General features: G+C 38.4%; 1 protein-coding gene across 8 annotated transcripts in view; it reads left to right on the top strand.

Moving 5' to 3' along the window:
• Positions 1-13,755, top strand: part of ANK3 (ankyrin 3) — a 383,729-nt gene that overhangs the window by 185,864 nt on the left and 184,110 nt on the right. For all 8 annotated transcript variants that reach the window (XM_069571716.1, XM_069571712.1, XM_069571715.1 and 5 more), the window contains exon 9: positions 11,148-11,246. In XM_069571716.1, the coding sequence (XP_069427817.1) occupies positions 11,148-11,246 (99 nt within the window). The remainder of the gene's footprint in view (positions 1-11,147; positions 11,247-13,755) is intronic.

The following is a 13,755-nucleotide window of genomic DNA, read 5'->3' as shown; positions in this document are numbered from 1 at the left end:
AGAAAGTCTTTCCATACCAAAGTCAACCCATAAAGTCTGAAAGAGATGACTGCTTCTGTAAATGCACAACATCTATGCAAGGCTACAAGGATCAGGAAGGGATCGAGGGTAACATGACGTCACCAAAGGAACACAGTAAACTTTCACTAACTTTGCTGGACGAAGGATTCAAAATAAGTGTTCTAAAGATGCTCAGAGGTCTACAAAAAACACAGGTAAGCAGTTTAACAAAATCAGGAAAAAAAATACAGACTATTCAAGAAGTTCAGTACAGGGATGGCAAACATAAGAAGACAACCAAACAAATTTTGGAGCTAAAAATAACAATGACTGTGATGACCTAGAGAGGTAGGGTGGGAGAGGGGACAGAGGTGCTAGAGGGAGGAGATATATATGTATTTATGACTGATTATGTTGTACAGCAGAAACCAATGCAACATTATAAAGCAATTATCCTTCAATTAAAAAAAATTTTTTTAATATGGTAATTGAACTGAAGAATTCAGTAGACAGCTTCAACAGTAGACTGGACCAAGTTGAAGAAATTGATCTATCCACTTTGAAGCTATCCAATCAAACGAACAAAAGAAAAAAGAAAAAGGAATGTAGAAAACGTACAGGACTTAAGTGACTTAAGGATTAAGTGAAAAGAATCTACCTGTCATGAGAGTCCAGAAAAAGAGAATCACTGATGACTTAATAACTTAGATTGCTATTCTGTGGGGTATTTTAGATGTGGAATCTGAAAACATTGAATTTTGGAATGGAATGGAACAGAGAATGGAATGGTGGTTGCCAGGGGCTGAGAGGTAGGGGAAATGCGGTGATGTTGGTTAGATAGTACAGACTATCAGTTATAAGATGAATAAGCTCAAGTATCTAGGGTACAGCATGGTGGCTATAGTTAGCAATACTGTATCGTGCACACCGAAAGTTGCTGTGACGGAAGAGCTTTAATAGTCTCTCCGTAACAATGACAACATAATTTAAGAGGTGATAGTGGTGGCGAATGTGCCGCGACGTGTACAGATATCAAGGCAAATGCTTCCATCTGATCTATATATAGCATCCTGATTTGTTTCTTTATAGAAATGCATTGCTGAGAATGACCACTGACGGTAGCTGCTCTTCCCATGTGATTTTTGCTCTCTGCAAGGCTAGCACGGGTATTTGCATCCTCTCTAAAGGAAGAGGCTTTGCAGTGGAGGGTCTGCTGTCATTTTTATTTTTCTTCGCATCAGTTCACAGCCAAATCAGAGGCTCAATATGGACCCTAAGTTAGAACCAGTTTAAAACGAATTTGGCAACTTCTAAGTTCAAACCAATCTAAATTAGATTCTAAGTTAGAACCGGTTTAAAACGTTGTGGCAACTTCTGAGTCCTCCATCTCCTTTCACCGACTCCTCTCAATCCAATAACAAAGGCAACTGTGCCTGTGTGTAGTGCTCCAGAGAAGATTCAGGAGTTCCAGGTAGAGTCAGTAATAACAATGCTGCGGTTCCCAGACTGCAGCTCCCCTCATTCCTCCTCCAGCTTCCAACCTTTCTAGCAAGGCACCACTGCCCGCCTCTCCATATAATCCCACTACTACAGTATTACATCCAAAGCTACACCTTGACACTCGGAAACACACATTCATCTTAATATCTATAGCACTTAGTACTTCCTGGCACATACTAGATGTTTAATAAGTATTTGAATATATTAGATGCACTTCCTAATGTTACATTTGCCAAAATGTCTTACTTGATTTTATACTGGCTCTGTGATAATGGGGATATGGGGCTTCCCCTTTGGCTCAACTGGTAAAGAATCCACCTGCAGTGTGGGAGATGGGTTTGATTCCTCGGTTGGGAAGATCCCCTGGAGAAGGGAAAGGCTACCCACTCCAGTATTCTGGCCTGGAGAATTCCATGGACTGTATAGTACGTGGGGTTGCAAAGAGTCAGACACGACTGAGCGACTTTGACTTTGTGTTGATATAATTTTGCTCCCTGAAGTTAATGGCATCCAACTGATTTATAAGAATAAAGAGATATTTGTGTGCAGGTAGATAAAAGGTTTTCAGAATATCCCAAATCTGTTGGTTGTTAAATTCTTACTAGTCTGGAAAGATGTCAGGAGACACTTAGATGTCCTGTAATTTTAGCCTGTCCTTTCCCAGAAATGCAGGTTTCCCTGGTGGCTCAGACAGTAAAGAATCTGCCCGCAATACAAGAGGACCTAGGTTCACTCTCTGAGTTGGGAAGATTCCCCAGAGAAGGGAATGGCAGCCTACTCCAGTTTTCTTGCCTGGAGAATTCCATGAACAGAAGAGCCTGGTGGGCTACAGTCTATGGGGTTGCAAAGAGTCAGGCACAACTGAGCGACTAGCACATTTTTTCTTACCCAGAAATGCAACTGGTTATATTTATCAGGTTAAATATGAGGGAAAAATAAGTATTGGTATTGAGTTTTGCTTTCCATTATATTTCCAGAAGTGTGATTGCCTTAAGAATAAATTTTAAACTATTAAATATTTCATAGTCATAAAATAGTGTCTATTGAAGAAATGTTACCTGACTTCTTATCAGAAACTCTGGAGATCAGAAGACAACAGAACATCTTTAAGCTGCTGACTGAAAAGTATTTGCTAATCTAGAATTTATAGCCAGTAAAAGTATATTTCCATAATAAAAGTAAAATAAAGACAGTATCAGATAAGCAAAAGCTGAGATAACTTGTTACCATCAAACCCGTACTAAAAGAAGTATCAAAGGACGTTCTTAATTCTGACGTAAGATAAACGAAACTAGAAGGAAATGTGGGTCTAAACTAGAGAAGAGTTAGAAGTAATAATCAGATAAAAACTATTTTTATTTTCTTAAAATTTAAAAAAATTGATTATTTAAATAAAATATCAATTTGTTATAAGATTTATAATGCATTTAAGTTAAATATATATTTATAGCACAAAATATGAAGCTACTAATATAAATGAAATTATAATATTATAGAATTCTCATACATGAAATTATATAACAATACATAATAACATAAATACTATTACTATATAATATAGTTAATCATATTATTTAGGCTGTGATAATTTAAGGATATTTATTTTAATCTCTGGGAACACCGCTTTTAAAAACAGGAAAGAAAAGAAAGAGTTTAGTTAAAAAGCCAGAGGAGGACATCGTCAATGATATATATAGTGAATCAGTCACTGGAAAACTAAGTTATACTCAGTTAACCCAAAAGAAGATAAGAAAGAAGAGACAAAAAAAGCTCACACAGAAGAGAGTGGAAAAATACACAACAAATATTATAAGGGCTCAGAAAGAAAGCTCCAGTTTTCTGAGCGGAAAGAACAACAAGGAATTCTACCTCATTTTAGTTTGATTTTAAACATAGAATGTATGGCAGGACAGCAAGGAAGGGCACTAGAAAGATATATTTCTCTCTCCTGTATATAAATGGCAGAAATGAATTCTTGATGTTAAAAGGCGATTGCTTGCTGCAGTGGAAGAGATCCATTCCCTCTGATGCAGGAACTAAGTTCTAATGTGAGTCTAACTGAGTCTAAGTCCTAACGTGAACCAGTGACTTGCATGTGATCTTGGGTAGGCACATTAATCCTTGGAGCAGCACTTTCTTGTCTATAAATGCAAATTCTGATGTCTTTCTCTTGTGTTGTTGTAAAAATTCAGTAAGATCACAAATATAAAATGCCTGTGACAATAGAGCAGTCTCAAAAAATGTTATTTCACTTCCTCTCAGACCAAATCTACCATTCTCTAATATGCACAAAATGAGGATAGTCAGAATTTTTAGAGAAAAATATGTGTATGAGAATAGTTTGACTGTTAGACTGTAACCAGTGCCTTTTAATTTCTCTCTGGCTATCATTATAACTCTCCTCTCCTGGGTACTACCTGCTTTTTCTTTCATTGTTTTTAATCTTCAGTTAAATATCATATCCCATTTTATATCCATGACAAAGAAGAAAGTATATATCCAGAGTTTTCTGCTTGATATCCTTTCCTTCTCTTGGGTGTGTTTTTTGCTTAAAAGGAAGAATAGAAAGGAACCTAGAGGATACTAATCAAAATAAATGTGTCTTTTTCTGAAAGTATTTCCCGAGTCATGAATTTGTGTCATTTCGGTATTATCTTTGAGCAAGTTCAACTTGTTAAGGACATTTTCTGGGTTCAGTATTCCTAAGTGTGCTGCTTTAATGTCCCACTCTGTGCTTCTCAGAAAAGCTAGACCTGAAAGCAAATCTTTTTGACCTTGGAGTGTGCAAGCTTTTGCTCTTTGTCTAACACTAGAGAGCCTTTTGTCTAGCCAGTGAAGTGCTGTTCCCTACCTCACTAATAAGATCGCTGCCACTGAAAATGAAATATGAGATCTAGACTCGCCAGTTTGCATTGGTTCAGAATTCTTCCCCAGGGAATACTTGTTCATTATGTTAGTGCTTTAGAAATCAGGGGAATTGAAAAAAAAAATCACTCACCCCATGCAATTTCATTTCCCTCCCATAATGTTACTATGGCAACTCCACATCCTTGCTCCTTCTCTCCTGTCCAGCTGCATATATTGCCTATCTTGAGGCAGCCTCCCTTGAGCCCCAAGAACTGCCTTTGTCAAGCATTTTTCAGTTGGAGGTCAAAACTATATCCTGTTGTATTTGGTTGAGGGACTGCTTTTTGGTCCAGGACCATTCAAAGTGACACTGTGCATTAATTGTAAATTTCTAGGTGTTGGGAGTGGATAAGAATCCTTATATTATATTGGAAAAACCATTGCTCTAATTTTAAGGAAAAGAGTTCCCTGCTATGTTAACCAGTACACTGCTACATTACAAAACAAAATATCCACAATACCTCTTACGTTAAAGCTTATAATGTCCTGAAGTAGAAAAATGAGGGAGGACCTTAATTAGAGCAAATATTCTCATATTTCTCTTACTTTCTAATTCTTTTTTTACTGAAGTATAGAAAATTTGCAATGGGTTAATTTCTGTTGTACAGCAGTGATTCAGATATACATACACTTTTTCATATTGTTTTCTGTTATTATTTATCACAGGATATTGAATATAGTTCCCTGTGCTATACAGAAGGACCTCGTTGTTTATTCAGTCTATATCTAATAGTTTGCATCTGCTTACCCCAAACTCCATCCTTCCATTCACCTCACCTCCCCCTTGGCAACCACAAATCTGTTAACACTCCATGTCGGTGAGTCTGTTTCTATCTAGTGGATGAGTTCCTTTGTATCGTATTTTAGATTTTGCATATAAGTGATATCATATGGCATTTGTCTTTCTCTTTTTGACTTACTTCACCTGTACGATAATCTCTTTGGCTTCCCTGATAGCTCAGTTGATCAAGAATCCGCCTGCAATACAGGAGACCCTGGTTCAATTCCTGGGTCAGGAAGATCCGCTGGAGAAGGGATAGGCTATCCACTCCTGTATTCTTGGGCTTCCCCTGTGGCTCAGCTGGTAAAGAATCTGCCTGCAATGCACAAGACCTGGGTTCAGTCCCTGGGTTGGAAGGATCCCCTGGAGAAGGGAATGGCTACCTGCAGTATTCTGGCCTGGAGGATTCCATGGGTTGTATAGTCTATGGGGTCTCCAAGAGTCCGTGGGGTTGCCAAGAGATATCATATGGTATTAGTCTTTCCCTTTCTGACTGACTTCACTTGTATGATAATCTCTAGTTCTATCCATGCTGCTGCAAATGGCATTATTTCCTTCTATTTATGGTCTTACCTTCTTATTCTTAATGCTAAGAAGACTGAGTCATGTTCTTCAGTGTAATTCCAGTTTATGAGTCACTTATCTATTGAGGATTTTATTTTTTTCTGGAACAATAAGGTATTTAATAGCACTTCTAGGGTATAAATTTTCCAGCAAATTTGGAAAACTCAGCGATGGCCACAGGACTGGAAAAGGTCAGTTTTCATTCCAATCCCAAGGAAAGACAATGCCAAAGAATGCTCAAACTACCACACAATTGCACTCATCTCACACGTTAGTAAAGTAATGCTCAAAATTCTCCCAAGCTAGGCTTCAGCAGTACGTGAACTGTGAACTTCCAGATGTTCAAGCTGGTTTTAGAAAAGGAAGAGGAACCAGAGATCAAATTGCCAACATCTGCTGGATCATCAAAAAAGCAAGAGAGTTCCAGAAAAACAACTACTTCTGCTTTATTGACTATGCCAAAGCCTTTGACTGTGTGGATTACAATAAACTGTGGAAAATTCTGAAAGAGTTGGGAATACCACCCACCTGACCTGCCTCTTGAGAAACCTATATGCAGGCAGGAAGCAACAGTTAGAACTGGACATGGATCAACAGACTGGTTCCAAATAGGAAAAGGAGTACATCAAGGCTGCATATTGTCACCCTGCTTATTTAACTTCTATGCAGAGTACATCATGAGAAACGCTGGGCTGGAAGAAGCACGAGCTGGAATCAACATTGCTGGGCGAAATATCAATAACCTTAGATATGCAGATGACACCACCCTTATGGCAGAAAGTAAAGAGGAACTAAAAAGCCTCTTGATGAAAGTGAAAGAGGAGAGTGAAAAAGTTGGCTTAAAGCTCAACATTCAGAAAACGAAGATCATGGCATCTGGTCCCATCACTTCATGGGAAATAGATGGGGGAACAGTGGAAACAGTGGCTGACTTTATTTTGGGGGCTCCAAAATCACTGCAGATGGTGACTGCAGCCATGAAATTAAAAGATGCTTGCTCTTTGGAAGGAAAGTTATGACCAACTTAGATAGCATATTAAAAAGCAGAGACATTACTTTGCCAACAGAGGTCCGTCTAGTCAAGGCTATGGTTTTTCCTGTGGTCATGTATGGATGTGAGAGTTGGACTGTGAAGAAAGCTGAGCGCCGAAGAATTGATGGTTTTGAACTGTGGTGCTGGAGAAGACTCTTGAGAGTCCCTTGGACTGCAAGGAGATCCAACCAGTCCATATTGAAGGAGGTCAGTCCTGGGTGTTCTTTGGAAGGAATGATGCTCATGCTGAAACTCCAGTACTTTGCCCACCTCATGCAAAGAGTTGACTCATTGGAAAGACTCTGATGTTGGGAGGGATTGAGGGCAGGAGGAGAAGGGGATGACCAAGGATGAGATGGCTGGATGGCATCACCGACTTGATGGACATGAGTCTGAGTGAACTCTGGGAGTTGGTGATGGACAGGGAGGCCTGGCGTGCTGCGATTCATGGGGTCACAAAGAGTCAGACATGACTGAGCGACTGAACTGAACTGAACTGAAGGGTATAAAATCAGTCTAGTCTTTTTTTTTTTTTTTCAGTCTAGTCTTAAACATAGAAAATAAAAAGGCAAGGAATTTTTAAGCAGCTAATTAGAAAGCATCTTTAAAAGACTAGCCTAAAAGCCCATTCATTCACCCACTCATTCTCATTTACTCAGTCATTTTTATTAAGCAATTTCATGAACATGGTACTGAGTTACCTTCTCTATGAGATTCAAGTATACCTTTTAAGCCATTAACTTAGCCCTCAGAAACAAACTCATTGGAATGAAAATGCATGTCCACAAATAACTAAAATACTAAGCAAAATGTCATAGTTTCCCACAGAGGTTCAGATAAAATATGGGGGGAATCCTGATGGTCAAATGGTTATGTCTACCCTGAATAAGCCCTCAAAGAAAACCTATATTTTAAACAATAAGGTTTGGATCTTGGTGAAAGTGGAAAGGGAAGTTTGGGGTACATGAAATAGTGCACACAAAGCAGAGAAACAAGAACAGGAGAGGCTTTTGCCAGGGACTGCAAAGAGTATAATTGAGGTGGAAGGGAGGGGGATTAGGCAAAGGTTAAGTGTAGCAGCGACTGATTGGAAGACTTTGAATGCTAACCTGAGGAATTTAGACTTCACTTAAGACTGAATCAGTTATTAAAGATTATGAACACAGAGGTATCATCAGAGCAGTGCTTCAGGAATGTGAATGATGTCCCACCTATTTCAAAGCCCAAGAAATTAGTTCAAAATTTAAATGTTTACTTTTTGTCCTCCAAAAATGGTATTAAGTAATGTCAATCCCAGCTCTCGCTCTCTCTCTTTTTTAAACAGAACTGTGAATCACTATGTGACTTATACTTTTCCATCTCAATGTGGATCAGCCAGTCTTTTTGATCTTCGTGACTGTATAAACTATGATGCTAATTAAAGATCTCACATTAACTCCAGGCACTGGTTTTCCACTGACCTGTGACTGTCCCAGCAGCCAGGCCGGCACTGTCGGTGCAGTCAGATAGTCGTGACATCTTACACAGCTTCCTGCTGAGAAGGATCTCTCCTGCTGGGCTTCTGGCTATTTGAAGAGCCATGCACCTGTGAAAAGTTACAGAGCAAATCTGCAGAAGATCCAAAAGAGTTAGACGTTCGCAATCAGTGTTTAAGACACTGCAAGTAAAACTACAGTTGATAGAGCTGTGCTTCGGGTAGCTCTGTTGGGCTAGGAACCAATGAGGCTTTCCTTGGGGAACGTGCAGACTTTATCATTGAAACAAGGTGGTAAAACAAGCAGTGGCTAGAATGCAAAGCCCTTCACCGCTCTGACACGACTGAGAAAAAGTCACCTTTCCTGGCTGAGTTCCCAGATTCTATGAGTTTTTAATACCTGAACACCGGAGATCAGAAGTAGCAGCTGCAAAATATAAAGGAAGGCGAGGAGTGTCCGAAAGTTTGAGCAGAGAGGCTTTGTCTTAATAATTCCTGACAAGACATGTCTTATTGGTCCTGCAGCCAGCACTGACCTCTTGCTGAATTCAGCCTGTGACACCTTAGATGAGTCATTTAACTTCTTTGAACCTGAGAGTCTTCATTTACAGAATAAAGACTATACCCTTCTGTATAAGGGTAGTTGTAAGGATACAGTGATCCAGTGTCTTGGATTTGCTTCAAAACAATACAAGAAAAAAGAAAAGGTCAGGATAGAGATGAATCAACGGGGATGCCAAGGTGACATTTGTTTTTGCTGTCCACCAGGTACCTAGGGACTCATTACACTATTCAGTCTACTTTTGTCTGAAATAGGTTTGAAGTTTTCCCATGATTAAACCTTTTTCGCAGGATGAAGTCAGCAAAATTATATATGTCTATATAAGGAACAATGTATTTCAAAAGATTAAGGAGTTGAAATAGATTTTCCTCTTAGGTAGCCAAACACTTTATATTCAGTATGTAGGGTTTTGCTTGGGGGAAGATCATTTTCAAAGATATAAATGAGTTTTCTTTGAAAATGATAAATGAGTTTTCAAAGATGAATAATTTTGTGTGTGACCATAGTTTAAAAATGCCTATGTGTATTCTGTCATCCAGAGTGTACTTACGAGAAGTGAGAGAATCAAATTTGACCTTTTAGTTCATAAAAGCCAGTCACATTCATAGAATGTGAATTTTGTGTGTGTCAGAAGTTAGATGTGATTGTTGTATTATTTCTTCTTCAGTTATTTTCAGATTTTACATTACTGGGAAGACATTTGCCTTCATGGTATACTTTTAATGTCTTCTCAGATTTTACTTTATTCTATTTTGTTAGGAAAATGCTGTTTCTGACTTGGAAGACTATTATTATATTGCTTTAGTTTGCTTTAGAAGAGCAAGTGTTTGAAATTAGCATAAAAGGAAGAATATTTAAACATGTTCAAAGAATATACAGTCCAACTCGTATCATATTTGTGATTCAAATCTCATATTTTAAGGAATTTTAATTGTACTGAGATTTGGCTAGTAGTTTAGAAATAGGATTGTACCTTATTGACTACATATTAGATAATTAGGCTTACTTACAAGATCTGTTCATGTAGGCTAGAAAGTGACTTGAATCAGCTTTTGACATATTTTAAAATATGGCTATCTTTAGGGTAGATATTCAGGTAGTCAACAGCCGGAATCTTCAAGATGGGAAACAAAACCAAGATGTGCGAAAACTTCTTCATATGATTTGGAGCCATTTAGATCGTTTAAATGAATAAATTTCCACTTCCTCACTTCCCTGTTAATTCTCCTTTCTCACTTTTTTTTTTATACAGTAGCCCTTCTCTCCTTGTCCTAAAGAAAGGCCCTGACTCTAACTGTAACCCACAAGGCCCCACGGTGCAAAACCTCTGAGGTGAAGGGAAGAGCTCAGATCACTGGTGTCCTGTTAAGAACTGCATGCTTCTGGTGCTTAGATAATCGAATTCTTCTATTGCTGCTAACAGAAAAGACCTAATGAAGTTGTCTTATGATGGATCTTTGAAAAAATCTTTGATGAAAAGTTATTAAGTGATTTTGGGCATGTAATTCAGGAATTTAGAGAATTAGTGGTATTGCCAAAAGTCCAACTATGTATTAATGCAGACAAGATGTCTCAGCACTAACATTTATAAAGACAAAAATTAGGAAAGTATTGATGCTGAATCCTGTCTCATTCTATCAGTAAATTGTGAAAAAACATATGTCATTCAGAGAGGAATTTTTAATAAATTATGACTCTTGCTTAATAATCATAAAATTTATAATGTGTTGCTGCTTTGATCCATTGTGTTTGAATAATTATAATTCCAATCAGGAGATTTATTTTTGACACTTAAAGGCTTGTGTTCTCAGAAAATCTTTAAACTTTTTTTAAAATTTAGATTTATGTTTTTTTGCAGCAGGGAAGTATGATATGGTAATCAATAAAAAACAAGCATAAAATTATATTACGTGAAGATACAATTATATGGGGGAAATGAAATGGAAATAGACATGCAGGAGCAAAAAGGAGCAATGTAAAATTCCTGTTACAAATTCCTATTTGAAAAGTTTATAGTATTTTTTTAAATGGTGGATACACAATTATTTATAGTTCTTAGATTCCATTGGATAGTCAAAAGAGTAGTGGAACAGTTACACTTTTAACTCTCAGCTTTGCAGGGAATTACACACTTGACCACTGCCTAAACTTATGAAAAATTCAGTTCTTTAGTTGAAAAAATAGAATTATACTGTGAGATACATGAGTAAATATTTGAAGCTTGCTGGTCCACAGCACTTTGGATGCCACGCTGAATCTTGATGAAATACACTCATTCATGGAGCTTCCCACTGAATGTATTTGAAAACGTTGCCTTTTTTGATAGGACGGCCTGACGCCGCTGCACTGTGGAGCAAGAAGTGGTCATGAGCAGGTGGTGGAGATGCTGCTCGATCGGGCTGCCCCCATTCTCTCCAAAACCAAGGTAATCTCTCCCCAGGTGTTTGAGAATCGCACTGTATTTAGCTTTGAACCCTTTGGTTATTTTACCCAGCCTTCCGATCACATAGAGTTCGCTGTAGTTTGAATGTAGCAATTAGTGTACTCTGTGCAGCAAATCTTTAGAGACCCTCAGGATCAAGTCTGAGTTCATGAGGCCTTCAGATGGAACACCCTCTACCACAGAGTCATTTGTGTGTGTGTTACTTTTGTTTTTGTTTCAGGAACAATTACTGTTTGATTTTATGCTACGAAGTTTCTCCATAGCTCAGAAATGATTGCTTGTTGGGAAAAGAAAGACTGTAAGATTTACAGTCTGAAGTCTGGGTGCTGGCACCTTTTCTCCTGACCCTCAGTTTATTTCTTGAGAGTTCACAGACTATTTTAAAAAAAAAACAAAAACACCAAGGTATTATTTAAGTGATAAAGGCTGGAAACTTTGGAAAGATTGCACCTTGGGCCTTTGGAACAGTTGACATACCTGAAAGGAAAACATGATGATTGCCTTAAAAAAAAATAATGTTTTACTAAGTGTCTTCTGAGTTTTTTAAATGGTAAGACCATTTACTAATATTTGAAAAACAATATTTTGTAAATAAATTTGGGGACATACAAACTACCTCAGAGTCATTACTATTTTTATAAATCAAACTAGTGACTTTTTGAAGCTATATTAAGCTTTATAAAGAGCCGTAATTTCTAAACATGAACAACCACAAAACACGTATTACTCCTGTTTGCACTTTGATCAGTGTTTACTCAACCTTCAGTGAAGACGGACAGGGTCAAGGTTGTCTGAACAATTTTATCACTCATCACACAGAGTTTAGATTGGCAAGCGTTGGAGAAATTATCCCATATAATTAAGCAGCCACCCTTTTTCATTGCACATGATGACATCTTGGACTTTTGAGTGGTTCTCATCTAAACCGCTCTACTTGTTCCGTTTCCTTTCACATAGTCCATATCTATCTTCTCTTAATCCCGCTGCTCTCTTTGAACTGCATCATCTTCCTAAACTGCTATAATCACTTCCTTACTTGTCCCCCACCTCCCCGCCTGCTCCCTTCTAATCCTGTTCCCATTTTGCAGTAAGAGCAGCCATGTAAACATCAACCAAATCACATCAGCCTCCTGCCTAAAAAGTCTCAAATTAATTCTCATCATTCTCTTGAAAATTAATTTTCATCTTATCAGAGCAATATGGGCACAATTAAAAAGCAAATCATTGTCTCCTCTTTCTTCTCCTATTGTTCATCTCATTGTGTATTTGGCTTTTTTTCCCTAAGAAATCTCGATTATTTTTTGATGGTTTTAATATGCAAGAACATTTTCTTGTCCTCTGAGAGCTTCTTAAAGCATCCAGTTCTTATTTTACAGATGCAATACATTCTGTTGCCTTTCAGAAAACATTTAAGATGACTTTTCTTTAAATTCTTCCACCTCTCATCTGTCCCTAACTCCTCAGGTTTCTTTGTACGTCTTTGTTGGCTTTGGCTGTCTCTTTTGCGGTGGGAGTTTCCCGCCACGGTCTACCTGACCACATGTGCCAGGCACTCACCTTTGCGTGTGAGCTTCATGAGTGCCACAGGCAGGGCCCCTTTCAGGTGGTTCAGAGAGGTCCCTAATGTCAGGATTAGTTGCCCTTTCTCTAGGAGGTATGGTTTTTTGAGAGACGAGTTCCAAGCCTTTCTCAGGGTACTCCTAGGTGAATATGTTGGGTAAGGAAAAGGAGCTATCGTTCTCCTGGGCTTCGATGTATACCTTAATGATAACAGTGATAACAATAGTTACATAGTGATTACTACATACCAGGCTCTGAGTACTTTACATATATTAACCCATTTACTCCTCACAATAACCCTGAGACATGAGTTTCATTATGCCCTTTTTATAGATGAGGAAACTGAGACCCAAAGCAATAGAGTAACTTTCTTGAGATGTCTCATTTTGTGTCAGAACAAAGAGTTGAACCTAGGTAGTCTAATTCTAGAGACCATACTCTTCTAACAGCTATTCTGTCCTTCCTTCTGAGTGCCTGTTCTGAATCAGAGCCTAACCACTGCCCTCTGCTCAGCCCTGGGCCCAGAGTCCAGAATCTCCAGAGATTTAATTTCTGGTTTCCTGCAAGGCACAGGGGGGAAGTCATTTGGTTTTGTTGGGTTGGAAGGACCTATAGATCTGACAGTTCCATGGGCAGCCAATCCAGCTTTTGGTCCCAAGCCCCATCTTTATCCCCCAAGGTACCATGTTTCCATGTTGTCGCCTTTTGGACATCTGGGAGGTGAAGCCATTCTCTTCATCGTACGCTGTAGTATACTGGAGCCACACTGTTGCCCCTATGATGTACATCTCTTCCTAATTCCATATTCAGTAACGTCATGTTGGTAGCTTGACATTGTCATAGAGTAGAGGTCTTTACGCAGTATAAATCGGCAAGTGCTACCTGTTTTCATAGAGCTATCGTGAGCCGTTTACCAGCATACCACAGATTA

This window comes from Ovis canadensis, chromosome 25 (assembly GCF_042477335.2).
Source record: "Ovis canadensis isolate MfBH-ARS-UI-01 breed Bighorn chromosome 25, ARS-UI_OviCan_v2, whole genome shotgun sequence".
NCBI classification, from domain to species: domain Eukaryota; kingdom Metazoa; phylum Chordata; class Mammalia; order Artiodactyla; family Bovidae; genus Ovis; species Ovis canadensis.
This window is presented reverse-complemented; position numbering and strand designations above follow the sequence as displayed.